The sequence below is a fragment of the Varanus komodoensis genome, unplaced genomic scaffold (assembly GCF_004798865.1).
Source record: "Varanus komodoensis strain SLA01 unplaced genomic scaffold, ASM479886v1 scaffold5, whole genome shotgun sequence".
NCBI classification, from domain to species: domain Eukaryota; kingdom Metazoa; phylum Chordata; class Lepidosauria; order Squamata; family Varanidae; genus Varanus; species Varanus komodoensis.
The window spans coordinates 21,916,474-21,939,544 of NW_025336087.1; the positions used below are offsets into that span (position 1 = coordinate 21,916,474).

The following is a 23,071-nucleotide window of genomic DNA, read 5'->3' on the forward strand; positions in this document are numbered from 1 at the left end:
TCCTGGAATTCCTCCCAGAATTATCACTTGAGGTACAAGATAATCAGTGGCATGAAGCACCTTTTATCACCTTAAATTGATATATGAACTACAACCAGGACAGAGAAAGCCTAGCTACAGTAATCCGCACTCTGGTAACCTCCCATATATACCTACCCAGAACCTGAGGTAATCTTCAAGGTCCTTCTCCAGGAGCCCCTTCCAAAGGAAGTGAGGCAGATGGCTATCAGGAGGCAGGCCTTTTTGGTTCTGGAACCCTGGCTTAGGAATGAGCTCTCCAAAGAGGTGCACTTGAAACCTACTTTGTATTCTTTTGATGCCAGGTGAAGTCCTTTTTTATTTTCCCAGTACGTTAACCATCTCACTTTTAACTTAGTTTTTATACATCCCATTTTATTTCTGTATCCCTGTTTTGCTTCTGTGCTGAATAATAGCAATTGCAATTATGGGTTTGTTCTTTTAATTTTATTGTTGTGTGTATTTTTAACTTTGCTTTAATTTTAATTTTGTTAACCTCCCAGAGAGGCTCAGCTATTGGGCAGAATATTAAGTAAGTAAGTAAGTAAGTAAGTAAGTAAGAAGATTTCAATGTGACTCTGTTTTTGCCTGCAAATTCCCACTGCTTTATTTAACTATGGCATTAACTATGAATCAGTCACCCAGGATTTGAAACTATTGTTCCAAGACAGTTTTAAAAATTCATATATTGTATAAAGAAAATCCCAACACACCTCTAGCCGATTATAACTCTTTCACAAAAAGTTTCAAAGAAAAATACTGTCTTGAGCTAAGCAAACCAGAAAATTGTTCCAAGAATGCAATTATGATAGTATGCAATTCTGCTGTGTCTCTACATCAGGAATGATTACATGGTGATAGAGAAATGACAGAATTACTTGATCTCAGTAGTGACACCTTCCTACAGTGATTCAGTAATACATGCAACAGGTAGTCTCTTGTATGAGCAGATATTTTGGCATCACAGGAACTTATATTTGTTTCATTTGTTTTCTTCCTTGTGGTTAAATAGAATGCATTGGAACACAGTTTAGGAATTATTGGATTAAACTGGTTGGGGCATCTGACAGAGCTTTAAAAAGAAAATAATGGGTTAATATATTTGATATGCTATTCCCATGAACAATGAATTGAACAGCCTTTGAAAGTCCTATGTATGTGAACTCATACATAAGTTCAAGTTCAGTGGAACTTGATCCAAGGTCATAAATATAGGATTACAGCTTTAGTATTACACAGATTGAACAGATACAGTCATGCACAAATGACTATGGAAATTATATTATTTATAAGATATACAGTGGGACTTTAATCTTAACCTCTACATAAAATTAATTGCATCTACCTAAACTTAATTGAACTCAGTGGGAAATATAAATGGACAACTGTCAGAAAGCTAAAATCTAAAAATGGCACATTTACTCCAGCTAGCACTGAAGTTATATATAAAATTAATCAAAAAGAAAACAAAAAGACACATTTGTATAAAAGAGAAGTATAGTTAACTTCACACCTCATAAAAAGCTTTGCTGTCTTCCCAGTAGTGGCTCTCAGCATCCTGTAAAATGCTTGTAGCACAAACTCTGATGCAGTAGCCTGTAACTTGAAACTGAAGAATTCTGATCAGTTCCTGATATTGTTGCAGAGGCATCAGAAATAAGGGCCTGTTCAAATGCAATGATCAAAGAAGAAAAGATTTAAGAGCAGTGCAGTAGGAGGTAACAACCTACAAATGGTTTGGATTAGTACATATCAATCATTCATTTCTACTTGATTCTTAAATCTAAACCCACATTCATTTTAAATCTGGTCTTTGTTATAAAGGCTCTTTGAAAATCTACATCTGCCGTTTCATAAATGTGCACTCTACGACTACTTTAGAAAAAGAGCGGTACCATCCCTTTGAAAAAGTGTTTATATAAATTATCTGGATGGCTGTTTAGCTGTTCCTGAAATGCAATGTGCAATTCTTAAGTGGTAGTTCCTAAATAATGTAAAATTTAATAATTAGCTATTTTTAAGTAAATGCTGTAATGCTATGAAATATGCCAAGCAAGATAATTCTTATATTACTGTAGATTATTGTTGTGACATGCTGTCATCAGTGTTGTTTGTTTTATTATAATTAACAGCACAGAAAATCTATGTTCATGATGCCTTAGAAGTTTACTTAGGTAGGTGAATCCTAAGTTTACAACCTAGATTTTTTTATAGAAGACTAACAAAAGAGATTATAGGAACATAAGACATGCTGGATCAGAGCAACGGTCCCTCTAACCCAGCGCTCTGTACACAGTGGCAAACCAGATGCCCACAGGTTCCTTCAAGCAGAGGGAGTGCAAGACCTCCTGCTCAGCTCCTCGGCAACTGGAGAATGCAGGCATGCCACCTCTGCAAGGCTAGTAACCACTGATAGCCTCCTTCTTCATGAAACTGTCTAATACCTTTTTAAAGTCATACAGATGGGTTGCCATGCCAATGAATTCCAAAGTTTAACTATATGCTGTGTCAACAAGTACTTCCTTTTATCTGTCTTAAACCTTCCACCAATCAACTTCATGGGATAACCCTAGGTTCAAGCATAATGGGAGAGGGAGAAAAATGTCTCCCTATCTACTTGCTCCATACCACATTATTTAAAACACCTCTATCATGTCTCCCCTTACTTGTATTTTTTCAAACCTGAACAGTCACAATTGTCATAGCCGCAGCTCATAGGGGAGCTGCTGCACTCCCCTGATCAATTTTGTTGCCCTTCTCTGCATCTTTTCCAACTGATAAAGCCAAATCATTAAGTGAGTTACACCAACTGCCCAGTTGAGATGCAACTCTAACTATAATTTTATTACAGTTATTTATTTTCTCATTTCCTCAGGTTAAAGAAATGAGAAAAAGTTCAAAATATTTTAAGAAAGGGGTGACCATCAGGCACGAAGGCTAAGAAGAAGTTGTCAGAAAGCCAGTAAAGGATTTGACAAAGGATGTCACATGGTCAGAATAGCAAGAGAAGTCAATTATTATTATTATTTTTTTTTTTGCAGCAGATCTCTAAACACACATGAGAAGGAGGATGGGTGGCCATGGTTTTCCAGTAGGTGGCTTTGCTTAGTATCATCTGTATACAGTGCCAAACAGAAATTCTTCAGAAATATGCTTATTCATAATTTTAAAATTTCATTTCTATAATATACAAAAGCTGAAGCTTGCTGGACAGTTTACAGCAGTTCATAGAAATAAAACAACAAAATACAATACAAATTTTCAAAATATAAACATTTTAAAACCAAACATTTTAAATATTCTGTATGCAAAATGTTACATGACCTAAGATTTTTATCTATGCTCATGAGCAGTATAGATACTTTAACTATTTTTCATTTTTATAGCAACCAACTATTATGCCACCTTGATCAGAAAATTAGAAAGCTGCAAAAATGGTAACTTGACAGTACAAACCACAATATTAGGTATAATTAAATAGAAGTAATCTCCACTGTACAGAATGGAGCTTACTTAGGACTTCTGTCTAAATCAATTATTTAAATTTCCCTTGAGAAAAGATAACTATGGGGAGCAAAAAAGGCATAATCAGAGCTAAGTCTTCCTGTCTGGTCAACTAGCTAGATGATGCTGTTGATGGGGCCTACAGGGAACACAGTACACTAAATACAGGAAGGCTTAGAAAGAAATAGGAGTGATTCTATCTGCATTAATAGAAGTATAGCTTCCACACACGTGAGATATTGGTGAAGTACAAATCAATAGCTGTAACTTTCATGGATAAAATCATGAAAAGATTAACACATAGCTGGACCAGAGAGAAACCTTCTTTTCTAGGTATCAGCATGTGTGTATCCTTGAAATGTAGAAGACACTAATCAGGCACCATTCCAGAGAGGGCCAGTTGACGCTTCACAGATAATAGCATTTCTACCACATGGAAGACATTCAAGAGGCAGTTGGACAGTCATCTGTCAGTGATGCTTTACCTTGGAGTCCTGCATTAAGCAGCAGGTTGGACCTGATGGCCTTACAGGACCCTTCTAACGCTACTATTCTATAATTCTATGCTAAGTTTGAGATGCCACTCAAATGTCTTGGTAACATGTGGAGGATGAAAACTCTGGTATAGTAGATCAGAAAAGAAATGGAAAGAGAAAAAAAATATTAAAGGAGTAGAAGTAATATGGTTTTCAGTTTGAGGTTTTTGATAAAAGAAATTTGTTGCATCACTTAAACATAATGGTTTCATTTACATGCATCTATGGGTATGTGTAAGCAATAGAATGGAAGAAACTCACTTTCCACTGGGCTCTTTCATTAAATCATGGTATGTCTTAAAATGCTGACAGATATGCACTGCCGTGGAGAGAATAGTATAGAGGTTCTGTAGTGGAGCTCTGGAAGGGACATCTTTACTTCTTTCCTCCAACCTCATCAGGACAGCTGTTGCTACTTTGCAGCAGGCCTCCACAAAAGTTGCTCTAATTTCCTGAAGAGATTCATCTCTGCACGCCAGAGCCAGAGGAAGCAATGTGTCAAGTTCTTCCATAATGTCATTACAAAACTAAGGAATATAAATGTGGCATCCAGTTATTTTACTTTGACAGCATTCTTCAATGCATCAGCAGTACAACAGTATTATGCTTGGCACAAGACAACTATACGTTTTATGCTCATTTCACTTTCTAATATTAAAGACTAAACTCCAAAAACACAACTTTTAGCCAAGTGCATGTTTTTTCTGTTTAAAGTTGGAAAAACTTGAAAGATAAAGGATACTTCACAGATGGTATCTCTTCTGTATAGAAAACCATTATGATTTCCACAGCTGCACAGAGTGCAGACAACCAGGTGATATTCTTAGTATGCTTTAGTAGCAGTTGCCTGGTAGTGTTACAAAGGGGGAAGAGAAACAGATGATCATTTGTAATATTTTTAGATAGGGCCTGGAGCAGATAATTGCAATTTTGATTGGGTAGGAATTCTAGTAATATGACTAAAGGCAGTTGAGAAATGGCAGTTGACAGTACAGAGTTGAATCAGTTACTGAGGGAGTTGATTATTAATCAATAAGAGATAAGTTGTGCTGCTGTTACAGAAGGACTAAGAGAAAACAGAGGGGAAATAAAAGAGTTAGTGCCTGTGTTATTCAAGAAAGCTGCCCTAAAATCCTTCAAGAATAAGGTTACATAAGTATGCCTTAAACCCTGATGAATAGTCCAAGCAGCCAGAAAAACAACAGGAAGCATTTTTGAAGTCAGAGCTAGACCTGTTTGTTAGTTAGTTAGTTATTTGGCTTATGTGGAGGCTTAGGGAATATGGCCTGCAGTAAAAGAAGTCTAAGAGGCTTGTAGCTGCAACAGTGTAATTTGTGTGACTTTTGAACACCTCAAAGTAAATATTAGTATTACATTGTATACAAAATAGCCTTTCAGTAAACCAACTTGTTTCATAGTTTATCTTTTGTCTAGTGCAAGGAACCATCTCATACACAGTTATCAGGAGGTTGTACTTATAAATTTATTTGATTTGTATCCCAGCTTTTTACCAAAAATAATGATTCTCTAGGCAGGTTACACATATAATTAACATGGATTAAAAAAGTAAAAAGAAATGCAATAAAACTTGACAATTATTGGATAAAAAATAAAAATAGCACCCAAGAAACTCTCCTGAGTAAAAAGGATCTTTGCTAGCCAGTGGAAAGACAGAAAAAAGTGAACAAACCTAGCTAGTTCAACAGCATGGGAGCAATGACTGTAATGTCCCTCTTTCAGGGAGACACCTCTGAGGGCAGTGGTCCTGGAAGAAGGGCCTTAAGATGTTCTACAGAACCAAGCAGGGTTGTAAGGCAGTATTTTAAATAGCCCTGTCCAAAGCTACATGCAGCTTTATAGGTTATAACCAGCATTTTGAATTCTACCTGGGAACAGACTGGTAGCCTATGAAGAAGCAGTTTCTTCATAAGTGGTGGCAGTGCTAGAGAGAAAATCCCCCGTATTTCCCCACTCTAAGTCTGTTTTATGAAATTTCCACTGATTTGGTACATTTACTCTCAACTCCTTGAAGCAGCTTGCAACATTTATATAATGTAGGCAATACACCAATATTTCAGTAGAGAGAAAAATAGCAATGATATAAACCTACTTCTGCATTTTGTTGCAAACTTCACAGATGTAGAACTTTTAATACAGAGTGTGGCTTCACAAAGCCAGTTTATATATTCAGAAAAATAAGTGGTAAAACTGGACACTTAAGACTTCAGAACATCCACACACCGACACACACACACATACACACAAGAAAATCTCACTTAATGTCAGGACAACGTCTAGGTTAAACTATTCTTGACATGTTTGTCTTGTATGTTCAGTTTTATTTATAAATAAGGCAACACTGAAGCATGGCATACAGGACAAGCTTTGCCATTTTTATCTGCTGGATATATAAACTGGTCCACAGTGTGGAGAGAACTGATGCAAAGAGAAGACTCTTTACTCTCTATGGAGTTGTTGTTGTTGTTTTTAATTTTGGCTGTTCCATTCACAACCCCAAACTCTTCAGTCCCCAGTCCACAGCTCCGTGCTCGAGCTTCCAATTTATCTCCCATGTTCAAGGCAGATCTGAAGAACGCCTTTTGCATCTATGTGTTTTTTCTAGAGTTTTCCTCCCCGGTGGTATCTCTCTCTCTCTCTTTTTTTTTTTTTTAGCAGAAACTGATTAGTTTTCCCTGGGGAATCAGTAATGTGGCATGCCAATGTCTGAGAATATGTTTCTACCATCCCTCTCCAAATTTCATAGGTCCTCACCTATAGGAGATAAATTAGGGGTGTTTAATGAAATTTCAAAAAAAGTCCCTGGTAAATGTTAAGTTTGTTTTCTTTTTTATAACCATAGTCTATAAAGTACTATTAAATAATCTATGGCAGTTACTGAGTCCAAACATTTGGATCCTTGGGTATTACTGGAAATGCAACTTGTTCAGCGAATGGAAAATAAATCTGACTTTCCCCAGCCATGTAACATTTCAGATCTTTTCATACATACCTTGGAAATTTGTTTTGGTTGTTCCCTCTCATGTATTACACCCCAGGATTCCTTCATGGGCTTTACATATACAAGATGCATCACATAGCAGGTAGCTGAAGTCTGTTCATTCTGTTCATACTGCAGAATTTTACTGGAAAAATCTTCAACTACAATTGTTATACAATGTGCTACTGAAGAAGACAGGTCTCTAAATGCATTTCTCCAGCCAAACTCTAGCATGGCAGACTGAAATATAAAGGTAAATAACAAAAATTGAACAGGGTTTTTAAAAATGACATACATCACCAGTGCTTTTTTTGTAAAAAAAAGGTGCCAGAACTCACGTCGCCAGCAGTAAGCGCACAACCACACACACCAATTCCAAGCAGAGCAGCGTCCCAAGCCAAGAGCAGCGCCCGCCCTCACTATCTCACTATCAGATAGCAGATAGCAGACACAAAAGCAGCCTGCAGACACTATGTTAATGATGTTTGCTGCTGATCTGCTACTATTCAAAATCACTTCGTAAAATCCATTGGAAAAAAAGGTGCCGGAACGCCATTCCGGTGCGTTCTATGACAAAAAAAGCCCTGTACATCGCAACCTTACTTGATACGTTTCCTATGTAAGCCCTAGTGAAATGAATAAGAAAAATCGTATAAGAAACAAACAAAAAGGAGCAGGTTCTTATATAAGTAGTATCTTTGCATGTGAGAAGAACTTAAGGTAAGTCTTTGTCCCCCTCCCCAACAGGTGTGGAACTTCTTCCTGAAAAATTGTCTCAGCAACTCTCAGAATTTAAGTTTTTTGTTTTTTTTTTCCTTTGGGGCTGACTTCATTTCTTAAACAATCTAGGAACCAGAACTGGTAAAAAAGTTTTGTCTCCTCTTTTTTTCATTCTTCCAGTTAAGTGTAATAACTTGTTGAGCAGCAATCAACATGAAACATATTGCTTCTTTACATGGAATATCTTTGTTTCCCTACCAACAAAGGGAAATTTGGGGTCAAACTTGAATTATTCTAATAAACCTTTTTACATTCTTCAAATATTGTTTGTCTTAATGTCTAAACAATCTTGCATTTCTACCTTAGATGATAGAAAGATCCAACATCTGAATAGTTATGCCAGACCATTTATTTATTTAGAAAATTTCTATGCCGCCCCATTTGCCGAAGCCTCAGGGCGGCTCACAAACATAAATAAACTTCGTTAAAATAATATAAATTAACAGTATAAATTAAGTCGCCCTGGCCAAAGAATAAAATAAATAAATACTATTACCAGTTAAAATGACATTTGAATAAAAAGGTCTTCGCCTGGCGCCAAAAAACAAATAACGACGGCGCCAGGCGGACCTCTCTGGGGAGTGCATTCCATAGATTGGGAGCCACCACAGAGAAAGCCCTCCTCCGAGTACTCACCCTCCTAATTTCCTTCACAGAGGGTTCCCAGAGAAGCGCCTCTCCCGCAGATCTCAGGGGGCGGGCGGGCGGGCATACTTGGAAGTAAGTGCTCCTTCAGATAACCAGGACCCAAGCCGTTTAGGGCTTTATAGGTCATCTCCAACACCTTGAATTGGGCCCGGACTTCAATGGGAAGCCAGTGAAGCTGACGGAGGACTGGAGTCATGTGAACATAACGCCCAGTCCCCGTCAGCAGCCTGGCAGCTCTATTTTGAACCAACTGAACTATCCGGACCATCTTCAAGGGTAGCCCCACGTAGAGCACGTTACAGAAGTCAAGTCAGGAAGTCACCAATGCATGTGTCACTGTCGCCAGGCAGTTGTACTCCAGGTAGGGGCACAGCTGATGGATCAGCCAAAGCTAAAAGAAAGCGCTCCTCGCCACCGCTGTCACCTGAGCTTCCAGTGAAAGCTCTGGGTCGAGGAGCACTCCCAAGCTGCGAACCTTGTCCCTAAGAGGGAGTGCAACCCCATTCAGGACTAGGTTCAATTCACCCTCACTGAAGCCCGATCCGCCAACCAACAGGACCTCCATCTTGTCTGGATTGAGCTTCAGTTTATTGGCCCTCATCCAGCCCATAACCTCGGCCAGGCACCGGTTCAGCACAGCCACTGCCTCACCTGGATTAGTGGAAAACGAGAGGTAGAGCTGGGTATCATCAGCGTACTGATGATTCCGCAGCCCATACCTCCTGATGACCTCTCCCAGTGGTTTCATGTAGACGTTAAACAGCAAAGGGGACAAAATGGACTCCTGCGGTACTCCATGGCATAGCTGCCATGGTGCAGAGCCATAGTCCCCCAGCACCTATTTTGCCTATTACAGCAGCTGATAATACATTCTTAGAGTAGGTATATCTTTCAAGGGTCACTAGTTCTCCTTGAGAGCAGGGTGGATTTCTAAGGCTTTAGTTGATTAAATAGAACTATCATGTGCTGCATTTGAGCACTCCAATATATTTTTTTTTCCTTGAGTGGCTTGAGTGAAATTTTCCACCCTAGCATGAAAGTCAGTTTTCAGCATAGGTTTGACTCAATACTTCAGTGAGAAACTTGTTACTGTCCTTTACTTCTTTGTCACTGTGGATGTCATGTTTGATTCTTCTTCTCCTGATTGATCCATGATTTGTCTGCTGATTCTCATTTCAAAATAGGATTTTACTCCTCTATTGCAGCTTATTGGACTGCTCTAAGGTCCTGCCCTTTCTAGATGTGTTTAACAGGAAAAGATTCTTTTCTACATTTTGCTGTCATGTCATGTTTGGGGGAAGAGGCTGAGGCCCATACTATCATCTTGTAGAGGTGGCTTCAACCATCTTATGCTAATAAAAGCATACAGCATGGCAAACATTAATTTGATTATATTTTTAAGGGGTCAGTCCTATGGAAATGCATATGGCCCAGACCTCACTCGGTCAATGCAGAATGAGAGGAACAGCAGAGACAATCTTATTGCTAGACAGTCATTTCCATCCACCCAGTGATAGCATCTAAGAGGAGAAAGTAGGTTAGAGCAGTTTCAGAATACATCTTATCCTGGCCACCCCTCTCTCCTCCCACAACATGACTTCTTCTATGCCTCTCTGAGGTCATTTTCTCAACCTCAGACAGCAGCCAGCACAATTCTTTCTGTATGAGCTGAAAGATGATGGAGAGGTGTGTGTGTGTCGGAGTTTTTATTTCCAGCTCTGTGGTTTGAGTATTGCTTCCAACCTAAGAGCTGGAAATCTAAATTATCCTATGGCCCCTCAGACAAAGTCTAGAGGGCATAGGATCATTCCTTTGATCTTTAATATCTGAATGACTTGCTTTTTAACACCTTGTTCACCCAAAGCCATATATACTGCCCTATTCTTTCCAATTTAGAGGCAATAATTTGCTAAGGACATAAAACCTTGTGGCATAATAATTAGTTATTCTCTGATGTTAGCATTGGGAACAGTAACCCAATTTGGTCATTTCTGTGATCCATTTGATGTCATAAGGCCCTATGATCTTTTCCCCCTAAGAAGAACACTGAATCTTAATCATAAAATAGTATTGCTGGAAAGGGCCTGGAAGACCACCAAACCCAACCTCCTACTGTTGCAGGACACTAGTTTACACCATCCCACTTACATGATGGTTCAGTTTTACCTTGAATGTCTCTAGCATGGGAGAGCCCTTGACCTCTCTAGGCAACTGGTTCCAATGTCACATTGCTCTGTCAGTGAGGAAACTTTTCCTGATATTTAGCCTACATCTAAGATGTTGCAACTTAAATTATTATTCCATGTCCTACACTCTGGTATCAGTGAGAAGAAATCTTGATCTTCTTTGTGACAGCCTTTGAGGTACGTATAGAATGATATCATGTCTTCCCTCCAACTTCTATTCTCAAGGCTGAACATGCCCAGTTCTCTCAGTCTCTCCTCAAAAGGCAGTGTTCCCAAACTCTGCATCATATTTGTTATTCTCCTCTGGACCTTTTCTAATTTTTCTGCATCTTTCTCAAATCTTAGTGCCCAGAACTGGACACAGTATTCCAGATGAGGAGTATAAGGGAACTAGTACTTCTCACGATTTGGAAGTAATAGTTCTATTAATGCATCTCAAAATAGCATTTGCCCATATTGCAGCTGTATCGTATTGTTGGCTCATCTTTAGCCTGTTATCCACAATTACTCCAAGGTCTTTTTCTTTTTCATTTCTGTTGAGCCATGTATTCCCCATTTTGTATCAATGCATTTGGTTTCTTTTTCTTAGGTGGAGGACTTGGCACATGTCCCTAGTCAATCTCATTCTACTACTTTCAGATGAGCATTTCAGTTTATCAAGATTGCCCTAAGTCTTCATTCTGCCTTTTGGGGTGTTTGTTATTCCAACCAGTTTTGTATTGTCTGAAAATCTGATCATCTTTCCTTGTACTTCCTCATCTATATTATTAATAAAGATGCTGAAGAGCACTGGGTCTAGGATTGAACCCTGCAGCACCCCACTAGTTACCTCCCTCCAGTTTGAGACCATATGTATATAAATAAGAATTTTTGATGAACAGATTAATGAGCCCTTTGGCCTTGTTGAGTTTTAGCCAAACATATTACATCATATTAAACAGATGATGCTAGTTGCTTAAAACATTATTTGAATGTGATGTATTACTTTTGATAAGTATCACTTAAAAGTTCTATAAATCAAAGTCCATTAGTATTCAGAGAAAGTGAAGGATGAACTGTCCCTCTTGTTTGCTCTAAGGTTGTTGCAGCAGTACAACTGTTGTTGTGTACTAACTGCAAAAACAGAAGTTTGTTTCCTATTTATATCAACCATGAGAAATTAAAAGAAGAGATTTTCCATATAGGATAATAGGCACATTAATATTTAATATGGAAAATGACAATCACAAATTCCAAACTTAAGCAGAAATGGGTAATGGGAGATATATATATATATATTCAAATACAGAAACATCTGGAACATTAAATAAAACCTTATGCAGTGACAGATCCATATCTTTTGTCCTTCAAATAGTGGCTTTGTTCTTTTAATGCTGTCACTACAGAATGGTTTAGCCACCTCTTTTATATTCACAAACTTTTCTTTATGAATTTTTTCTTCACTTTGGTCTTTGCAAACATTAAGTAATATGAGCACTTATATATAGGAAATTTATATTTATAAAATATATTTATAATCTTTTATATAATTTGTGAATTTTTATTTTCAGGAGGGCATGTGAATTAATATATTCTTAGCGATATCCTCTAGCCAGTGCAATCCACTGCAAATGGAAGGGTGCAAAAATACCCTATAATGATCTATCTGATCCTGGGAGGTGGGAGGGGTGGAAATGAGGCTGATTCTTAATTCCCCATGGAGATTTCCCTGCCCTAAAATAAATTCGATGTTCAGTGGGGATGAGAGAACCTGCAAACATTTAAAAAATGAGGTGAGTGAGAAGATGAGCAAAGGCCCATTTTGCCTGCCAGCAGGGCAAGCCCCATCTGGAAATCTAGGATAGCCCCCTACAGGGGAACACTAGCAGGACATTGGTCCTCCCTACTGACCAGAGGAGGATGGATCATCCCAAAGTTTAGACTAATTTCTATGTAAGTCCTGTGAAATATTAACATCTAGGTAATTGGGATCCATAATAAATATATTAACAGGCCCTCGTCTATACTGATGGAACTGAAAATATGACTTTGAGTGCTTGACTTATTAATTTTGATGTTACTCACCTTTTTTAGCGGAAGTAACTGTTCAGGAAGCACACCAGTTTCATTTGCTTTACTTTCCCCTATTAAAAGCTCTCCCTGTCCAGCTTTCTTCAGAACTCCTGTGCAGCATGATAAATAGGATCAAATTTAAGACAAAATTCATGAAAAAGTTCCTGTAACATATATCAGTATCATTTAAAAAGATATACAGACATGCATGTTCCCAATTTTCTACCTGCTTCTTGAAATTTAAGGTCAGTGTAAATGCATTATCCACACCTTTTTAACTGCTGTAAGCCTAATATTGCAACATTGGAAGGACAAACCACCATCTTCAATCCTACAGTGGGTGGAGGACTTAATGCTTTCTTTCCATTTTTGAACAGGTAGCCTTTAGATATAAATGAACAAATACATTTGTTTTTGCCTTTCTTGAATTCTATGCATAATTATGTCCAAGAAACCATGTGTGTGTGTCTGTGTGTGCGCGCGCATGCGTGTATCTTGCATATGTATTTATTGCCATGCATATAATCAAACTTTATGCTTCAAAACTGTAATTTTTTATTTTATGTATGTATTTATTTTTCTTTGTTTATGTTCTATTTATTAAAATTCAAAATTAAATTAAAGGAAACTATTCTAAAAAGATATTCAGCAAGTTCTAAGGAAATACTGACAAAAAGTAAAATGCAGGTTATCAACAAATTTCCTTTTTAAGTTCCATACTTAAACTTTTCAAGGGCAAATAATACAGGTGAACAAAGTTTCAGCCCTTCCAAGCTCTACAAAAGTTTTGCATGCACGAATGTTAACTCTGATATTTTAGCATGCATTAATTCTTATAATCACAATATAAAATAACAAAACTATTTGGAGGTCATTACATGCCTGTTTAGAGGTAGAGAGGCTTTGTGGCTCTCCATGATAGTCAAGCAGCTAAGCTAGGCTGCTTGATATGGGAAGAGCAGCCTGGAGGGTGCAGGTTAACCCTGCCTTACCTAAGTGAAGCCTGCAAGGTATGAGTAGAAATTCTGGGAAATGTGCATATTAATCCCTTCCTTCCACACAATGTGCTGTTATACAGCATTGAGAGGACAAAAATACACAGCAAATTACATGTAATACGAGTAATCCCCACTTTTTAGATGAGATCTGAAAAACATGATTGGAAGGGATGGAGATGTCCCTATAACTTGGACCATAGCTGGACCATAGCTTAGGTCACCAGGTGACATGCAACAAGAAGACTCTGAAGCAAAGTGTGTCTATAGCCACACTATGAGAGTGTGTGTAGCTGCACCACGGCAACCTGCAACATTCACCACTAGCTTTGTTGGGAAGCCGACTATCTGAAGGTGCTGGAGTCAGTATAGCTTGCATCTTAACTATACTTCCCCTCCCCACATGCTATACCCCCTACAGTGGGCTCAAGTTTTTTTGGAATCCGAAGGAAAATGATACACCAGGTCTAGGTTAGCTTACAAAGAAATCTATTGAGTAAAATGAAGAACTTACAATGCTAGCATGCTTTGAATCAGCAAATTAATCAGCAAGACTCCTATCAGCTGGAACAGACAGTCAACAAAGTCTACTGGTCTGGGCAAAATCTCTGAACAAAGAGGAGTTTTGCCCAAGCACCTAGTTATATATTTGCTCCTAATGCCATGAAGCCTAGCCCTAGGAAAACTAACAGAAAAGTTTCTCAGCCTAGCAAGTGCAGCCGTAACTAAGCAACCTACTGATAAGCAGGCTTACAGGGGAGGCTGGCAGATTCCCACAGGAACCACATGTCTGAAATGTAAGCTACTGCAGTACTGGAATGCAGGCCTTGTTATCACCTCTGATAGCAAACACCTGCTCATGATTTCACATGGTGCTAAATGTCTGATGTTGGTCCATTTTCCCTGTCCAGAGGCTTAAACTAGGCAGATGAGATGGAAGAAAGCACCAGGTGATGCAACACCCTACTGTCCACCATCATTGTACAGAACTCTTGCTCCCTGTTCCATTCTGCCACCATGTTCCACCCCTTTCATTTGTTTTAATTTTCTTTTTTGAAACCTCTTTCTCCCTTTCTCTTTTTATGACCAGCATGTGGATTCCCTTGGGTAGGTGAGCATGCCTTAGGCCTCTGTGCAGGTGACGATGATGACTGTTGGGTGCTGCTTCTTCTGGAAGATATGAACATCACATTGGGGTAGGACTCTCATTGGCCAGGATGTTCCTATGATTGAATGTGTCTACCCCAATAGTCAACTGACAGTCAATCATATGCTTCCCTGTTTTTGGCTGTTATTTTGGCTGTTACCCTTCCATTACCTGAGTGGCTGTACCACTTCTTCCATATAAGGAATAGAGAAAAGAATACAGTTCCAATAAATACAGTTAAAGTGAAATTAACATATTCTCTATATCTAGTAATTTAGTAGTAAAATCTTTTTGAAAAGCAAGCAAATATAATGATTAAAGGGATCTTCATGCTCAAACAAAAACCTTTTATCTTGTTTTGGTCATGGAAATATGAACGAGTCATGGAGAAAAGAAATGTTTAAAAATTTATTATCATTTTAAGCAGGGAGGGGGGAAGATCAGCAAGTCTTACTTTGTTATACGATTCTAAGCTTTTCTACCAAGCTAATAAAAATAATATATTTGACTACTATGTTCACATGAAACTCTACTTTCTATTCATCATGCTTCTTAAAAATAATCTTTATTAGAGAAGCTGCTGCTATCTTTAGGATCCACACACAGAGACAATATAATGTCTATCTGACTTCAAAGCTACCCATTAGGGCAATGACTTTGCAAATCTGATCATGTAATTCTTTTATACTGCTTTCTAGAGATTTATATGAAGTAATAGATTTCTTCTTAATCTGTTAAGGAAAGACCTTTGCAAATATTTCCAGTCCCCTGAGGCAAAACTTGAAAACCTAAGGCCTTGACAAGTTTGCCCAGAGTGGTTTCAAAGAGCTCCACTGGAAAAAGCTTTTCTTGGCACTCATTATCAGATCTGTCTAAAGTTCACCTTCCTTGCTGAAATAAAAAAAAGTGAGAGGAAGATGAAAAGTGTGTTAGATGTTTTTGAAAATCTCAACAAGAGACTTCTGAAAGACCAGAGGAAAGAGAAAGCATACCGGAAGGAGAATATAATTTGGCCAAACATTCTAAATAAGGATGTTCTGCTTTATCCATGGCTGCTGCTGAATGTTCCAGGTTCCTTCAAAAGATCAGCTCTCATACAAATTGTACTAGGTCTGTATGGATGTTCCACTAATTTGATTGTAGTGTAAATCAAGAAGAACAGAACCAAGAATGAGCAAAGAAAGGGTTAATTCTTCTCAGTGCCACAAGATAATACTAATCCCATGCTCACATGTTGTTCAGTTTTCTATTAGGTATGGATAAGCAGAGACTGGAAGTTAGATTATACTTCTTTTTTCTTAGAAAAAATATTTTTTGCTGAATTTTACAATTGTTAACTGGCTTCCCTGGTGATACTCCTTTCATGGAAGAGGCAGGGATATCAAATTGGCGTTGAGGTAGAAATTTATCAGACCTTGAGCTCCAATCCATGTATTTCTAATAGTGTTTACGTTCATGTAACTGACAATATTTTTCAGACTGCTTTTCTTGTGAACAGTATTCATCTATTTGTTCTGTCTGGAATTTGATAATTTATATACATGGTGCTCTCAGTGAAAAGCACTTCCATTTCTGAGTATAAAAAAGTAACTGCAGGAAGAAAATGAACATACTGAAATTAAATGAAATGTTTTTGAAAATACTGTTCTACATGAACATATGCATTTTATAGTAGTAGAACCAAAATGTATTCAGTTCCAGAGGACTCAGGCTGAATTATTTTTAAAAAACTGCAGATAACTTTAGTACGCCTTTTACATATTTTTTTAAAATACTGTTCACTTTATTTCTACTGTGTCCCTTGGTGCTATTGTCCGCCATGGGATTACAATCAGAAAGCATCAATGGGCAGTACTTCCTTGAGTTGTGCTTCTTTCTTCAACCACCTAAATTGGCCTTCATAGGTTGCCATTGTGCAAACTGCAAAGGAACTTGTCTTGATGGCAGCTAGAAGTAGTGTGAACTATGTGTTTCTCTCTTTCTTCACAGTTCTTTTTCTTTTGGTTCACAAGCAACCTCCTACCAAAAGCAGAATCTGCAGAAGAGACTACATCCAAGTGATAATGCTATGAAAACATATGAAGAAAAACCCAGGTGGCCACCTTGCAAATTTCCAATGTGGAAGCCTTCGACCTCTCCGCCCAAGCAGCAGCTATAGTCCTAGTGTAATGAGCTTTACAAACCCTGGGAGCCACTTTACCCTTAACTACATACGCCTTCCTAATACAGTTCCTTAACCATCTAGCTAAGGAACTCTTAGAAGTCATTTGACCCCTCTTAAGACCCCCTAAGAGTACAAACAATCTGTTAGAAGATCTGAAATCTTTGATTATTCTGAGATAAACCCTAAGTGTTCTTCTTACATCCAATTTATGCAGCCATTGCTCTTTGTCATCACTAGGTCTAGGGAAAAAATGATGGCCAAGAAAACTCTTGGTTTAGCTAAAACTCAGATACTACCTTTGGCAAAAATAAGAGGAATTTCCTGAATAACTATTTTTGATGGAGTTTTACAAACATTCTGTGCATCAAGTCTGAAGTTTCCATATCATATGCTGAACAAAGAACAACAAACTTCCTGTTCTAATGCTCTCTTTTTTGTGTTTTGTAATTAACTAGAACAACTTAAGTATACGGCTAATCAGAGCCATTTCACAACAGAAAAATGGCTCAGAGCTCAAATTTATTCTATGCTGGAAAATTCCACTGATAAAACAATCCAGTTGTTCTGCTATCTTTTAATAACTGTGCAGTTTTTTTTAATAGAAATGTGGTAGCATCAGCCAAGGTAATCTACCACTGTACTTTTGTATTGCCTCTAGATTTCTCAGCAGATTAACAACTGGCCATTCCTTCCCACATGGCCTCTATTAGGATATTGCTGTTCTCTCTCCTCACATATAGGTTGCTGTTTTTTATAATAAGTGTTCAACTCATAGTTCCCCACTCTGAGTAATCCTCAAGTTATATTTTGGTAATTGAAAACAACCCCTCCTTCATCTTACAAAATATGCTTATGCTAATTCTACTTATACTGAATACTTAAGTTCAAATTTATGATAATTCCATTAATTTTAAAAAACATGATGGAGAAAAACTATTTCCAGTATTATATAAACACCAGAAAGAAACTGAAGTTATGAGATCAATAAGAAGGTATACTATTTTCCCATCACCAATTGTTCATCCTACTGAATTTCTGTGAGACAATTCTTTTGGAGGAAAGAATGTAAAAATGTACATTACCTTGAACATTTTTATTCTCTAAAAAGTTTGGCAATAACAGCATTTCTGAAGACAGTTCTTCAACCTTTTCTTCCATCAACAAAAACAGGTTTATAAGCTTGGAAAGGCATCTGAGTTGATGCAGTGTTAAACAGAAGTTTCTTCCTTTTCTGGAATATTCTTGAACATCTGTAAAGGAGGTAGGATAAGTTAATGTTGTACGGTATATAAAAGATTACAGCTCACGTATATGGATGTATATGCATAAGGATGCAACTCCATGAATGTTTAGGCAGGCAAAAAAATCTGCAAGTCTCTCAGCCAGTCTGGAATTTGCAGAACATTTTTCTCTCTCAACATTCATAGGATTGAGCCCCAGATGTAATAAATATGGTGCAAAACACTATAGAGAAATGTGCACTTGGTCATTACAAATTTTAAAATATTTAATATTCTTTTGATGCCTGTAAAAGGGTGGCTTTAATTTTTTTCCCTCTCCTTTCAACCAGGCAAGTCTAGAAAGTAGTACTGAGTATTTGTCAGATCCACGAAGTCTGTTGAACTAGAACCTGGCAACTGTAATCCGTTATGGCCTGACCTTGAAGAATGGTTGCAATAAGACATTATGTGAATAGTCACCTTTGAAAATAGTTCAGACACTGCAAAATATGGTGGGCAGTGTCCTTATTGGCCAGATCACTGCGAGCACATCCACCCTCTGCTCTTTCATTCATATTTTATATCAGTTCTTAGTTCTTAGTCACAATTAAATCTACTAGTTAATTGTTTACAGTACAGTACAGTTTGGGCCCAATTGCCATAAGGAGCACCTGCTGTGACCTCTGCCCATTAAGTTCTAAGAATGAAGGCCCGGAAATGAAAGGCAAATTTTCCAAATACATTGTTTGCGCTGCAGAAATGTCACTGTACAAATCACCCTATTATTTTCATACTACCTGAACAGAACAGTTAATATGTTTGACTTAAAAAAAAAGCAGTGGACTGCACCCAGAGTTACCCTGACATGAACAAAAGGGTTCCTTTGCTTTGAAGATGGGACTAGCGACAAGCAGAAGCTTGAAGGGAGGAACAAGGGCAGGAAAACCCATTTTTTTCCAAATGTTCCTTGTCCTTACAGCTGCCAGGCAGGCTTTACAAAGGAGCAGAGGAGACTACAGGATGGGAGGAGCAATTATGAAACATGGAGATTAATTACCGTGTACTCTTGTTTTCTGTAACTCATGGAGATAATTCTAGATCGTTTGGAAGGAAGTTCCTCCCCCTTTATGTAATGGAGAGCTGGGTCTAACAACTTCAACTGATCCTCCACTGGAGGAAGAGTCATCCTTTTACCCTCCCAGACCAGGCTGGAAGACCAGAAGAATTTCCAAACCCTATAGTGGTTCCTTAACAATTCACAAAATTCATGCTGATTGGCAACTGAAAACTGGAAAAGAGAAGAGAGGGGGAAAGGACAAAAGCTGAACCTTTATGGTGTTTGGCTCTCTTGAACAAGAGGTGAATAGAATAAGCTTAATAAGTTAAGTGGAAAAGGAATACACAATAACTAAATTACTTTTCTCCTTGTCCACAGAAGTAATCCCAGATACCTCAGGATTTGTAAGGACAGGACCAATGCACGGTGAGAGTTAAGAGGCATAGATCTTAAGGAACAACTCTATTTTGCATAATTTATCTCCTCAAAACTGCACCTATCAAGCAGAGTATCAAAAGAATACTGTCCTGAGACCCTTGTAAAGGATGGGATGAAAATGTTTCATGTAAGTAAATAATAGAATATATGCCTAGAAAAGCTGTGAACTGAAAACCAGTTGACCTTACAAATTCATTCTTCAAGAATGCCACTAAAGTGGGTACCCCACTGATACAATAGGCTGTAATACGCACAAAAGCTTGCTTCTCTAAAGTTTCATAATTTAAAATAATGTTAAACCTCTTAAATGGTCAATCTGAACAACTTCTTGGCCTCTGAGATTAAATGAAATAATAGAAACAGGGGCTCTAGGTTAATGTGAGGGAAATGTTCTGTATAAATAAAAGCACAGCACCATCCAGCTTATGCAGTTCTTTTTTTCTTGTTAATGCATCAGTTTCACACAAAATATTAGGAGAGAAACTTCCCAAGTCCTGTGAAATACTTGGGAAGGAATGGCAAATCTATGTGAAAAATCATCTTGTTGAAGAGGAGATACACAAATGGGGACAGGAAGATGGAGCAGCTAGCTCTGAAAGTCATCTTGACAATGTAACTGCTGCTATTTAAAAATGCCTTTAAGGTCAGAATTCTGATAAAGCAATATGACCACTACTTCAAACACTGCCCTCCTTAGAGTGAAGTTCAAAGGGGCTGCCCTTTCAGAAACCAGCATATGCGGAAATGAACTGAGACTGATCCCTTCTTTGACACCTCAACATGCTGTTCAGTGCTGTTATTTGCTCTAATATGGTAACATGTTCTATAAAGGGCCATACTGCTCCTTCAATTCCACTTTGTAAAAGGGAGCAAAATCTTTTGGTGCCCAAGGAATGAATTGTCATGTGGGATACCTCTGAGCTGCATCATAGTAGTGGGCATGGCAACTTCCTCTCTCACAAACCATCTAAAAGAGAAAAGAATTATAGTAGTGCCCCAAAATAGTCTTCATAATAGTGTAGAAAGGAAGCCAAAAGAAGCATATGGGCTTCAAAGACTATACTCTAATGCCCACAGTATGGGAAACAAGCAGAATGAATTTGAACTCTTAATACATAAAGGTAAATATGATTTGACAAGACATTACTGAAACTTGGTGGGATGATGTTGAGTTAGAAGAATCATAATTTTAATGAGAAGAACCATGCTTTCCTGATTCGTGAACTAGCTAAAAGCGGGCTAGAAGGAACAACTATTAAGTGGATCCACAGTTGGCTGTGAATTTGACTCAAAGAGTGCTCATCAATGGCACCTCCTCAAACTGGGGAGAGGTAACAAGTGGGGTACTGCAGGGCTCAGACCTGGGACTAGTGCACTTCCAGATCATTAATAAAATGTTGATGAGGAAGTAAAGGGAATGCTGATCAAATATGCTGGTAACACAGAATTGGGTGGGATAGCTAATACCCAGGAAGACAGAAACAAGATTCAAAGTGAATCTAACAAAACAACAAAAACTTATGCTCATAGTACATGAGGGCAATTGCATTCTTACAGAAATAACTGGAACTTGGTAGAATGACTCACATGACTCAAACTCTACACTTGATGGATACAACCTGTTCAAGAAAAATAGAAAGGAACAAAAGGGAGGTGCAGTCATACTATATGTAAGGGATACATATATCTGCACAGAAATATAAGAAGAGGAACTGAGTAGCCCAACTGAAAGCATCTGGCTTAATTTAAAAGGAGCAAAACAACAACAGCAACAACCCACGGTTATTTGTATCTATTACCAGCCACTAGATCAAAAAAAGGACACGGGCACAACCTTCAAAAAGAAACTTGCCAGTACTTCCAACAAAAATGATGTAGTCTTCATGGGGGACTTCAGTTTCCCTGATATATGCTGGGAGACCATTTCTCCAAACATGGCACCCCAAAGAAATTCTTTACATGTGTTGCTAACACCTTCCTCCAGCAGAAGTTAGAGGAAGGAAGAAGAGAAAGAGCTATGCTTGATTTAATACTAACAGGGGTGACCAGTGGACAAAATAGCAACCACCGGAACTCTGGGGGAAAGTGACCATGTGCTACTTGAATTCTCAATTATAAAGGAGACAAAAGTTAACTGCAGCCAAACACATACCCTGGACTTCAAGAAAGCCAACTTCAACAAACTCAGAACATGCCATGGCAACTCACTCTTAAGGGAAAAGGGCTCCAAGAGGGGTGGGAAATCTTGAAAAAGAAGATTCTTTGGGCACAACTACAAACAAGTCCAACAAGAAAAAAAGTGAAGACAGCAGAGCTAAGTGATAACCTGAAAGCAAAAAATAACATGTACAGGAAATGGAAGTAGGGCTAGGCCACAAAGGAATTGCAGGGGTTGCATCAAGAACACTAAAGCAGGAAATGATCTGAGAATAGAGATGCTAAGAAAAACAAGAAAGCCTTATTCAGATATATCCAAAACTGGACATGGGAAGGAGAAAGGTGTCCAAGTCCTACTTCACCTCAGTCATCTCCCACAAGAAAATCTACAACAAAAAGCAAGTACAAGCTGAAAGTGAGAGGTAACAGCCCAAGATTGACAGACAAATGGTCAACGATCTCCTAGATGGGATAAACTGTCTCCTCTGTGAAAGATGTTAGAAGACAGAGTACCCGGAGGAGGGCCTTCTCTGTGGTGGCACCCCGACTATGGAATGCACTCCCCAGAGAGGTCTGCCTGGCACCGTCATTATATGCTTTTTGGCACCAGGTCAAGACCTTTTAATTTAATCAATATTTTAATATGTTTTAATACTGAATTTTATTGTTGTATTTTATTAATTTGCAGCCAGAGTGGATTGTCAATTTATCCACTCTGTAAGCCGTCCAGAGACACAAATAATTGGATGGCATACAAATTTTATAAATAAATAAAATAAACAAACACCCTCAAATCCACAGGCCTGATAAATTACACCCAGAGTCATAAAAGAGCTAGCAGAGGAACTCTCAGAACCACTGGCTATTATCCTGGAAAACAGGAGAATTGCCAGATGACTGGAGAAAGGCTAACACTGTCCCCATTTTCAAAATGGACCTGGGAACTACAGACCAGTTAGTCTGACATCAATCCCTGAAAATATTCTGGAGTAAACTATTAAAAAGTCAGTCAAAAAGCACCTCAAAGAAAATGCAGTGATTAATAAAAGTCACCATGGATTTATCAAAAATAAATCCTGTTGAACTAATTTAATCTCATTTTTTGACTGGGTAACCTCCCAAAAGGAGAGAGGGAGCACTGTGGACATAACCTACCTTTATTTTAGCAAAG

At 38.2% G+C, this 23,071-nt stretch overlaps 1 protein-coding gene across 8 annotated transcripts in view; it reads right to left on the bottom strand.

Moving 5' to 3' along the window:
* The window catches only part of KIAA0825 (KIAA0825 ortholog), a 255,517-nt gene that overhangs the window by 154,933 nt on the left and 77,513 nt on the right, over positions 1-23,071 (bottom strand). For all 8 annotated transcript variants that reach the window (XR_006416232.1, XM_044445741.1, XM_044445742.1 and 5 more), the window contains 5 exons: positions 18,111-18,278; positions 12,735-12,832; positions 7,069-7,296; positions 4,320-4,585; positions 1,532-1,682 (listed from right to left, as the gene is read on the bottom strand). Coding sequence is in view for 7 of the 8 variants with exons in the window: in XM_044445741.1 (XP_044301676.1) it covers positions 1,532-1,682; positions 4,320-4,585; positions 7,069-7,296; positions 12,735-12,832; positions 18,111-18,278 (911 nt within the window). In the remaining variant the exon portion in view is untranslated. The remainder of the gene's footprint in view (positions 1-1,531; positions 1,683-4,319; positions 4,586-7,068; positions 7,297-12,734; positions 12,833-18,110; positions 18,279-23,071) is intronic.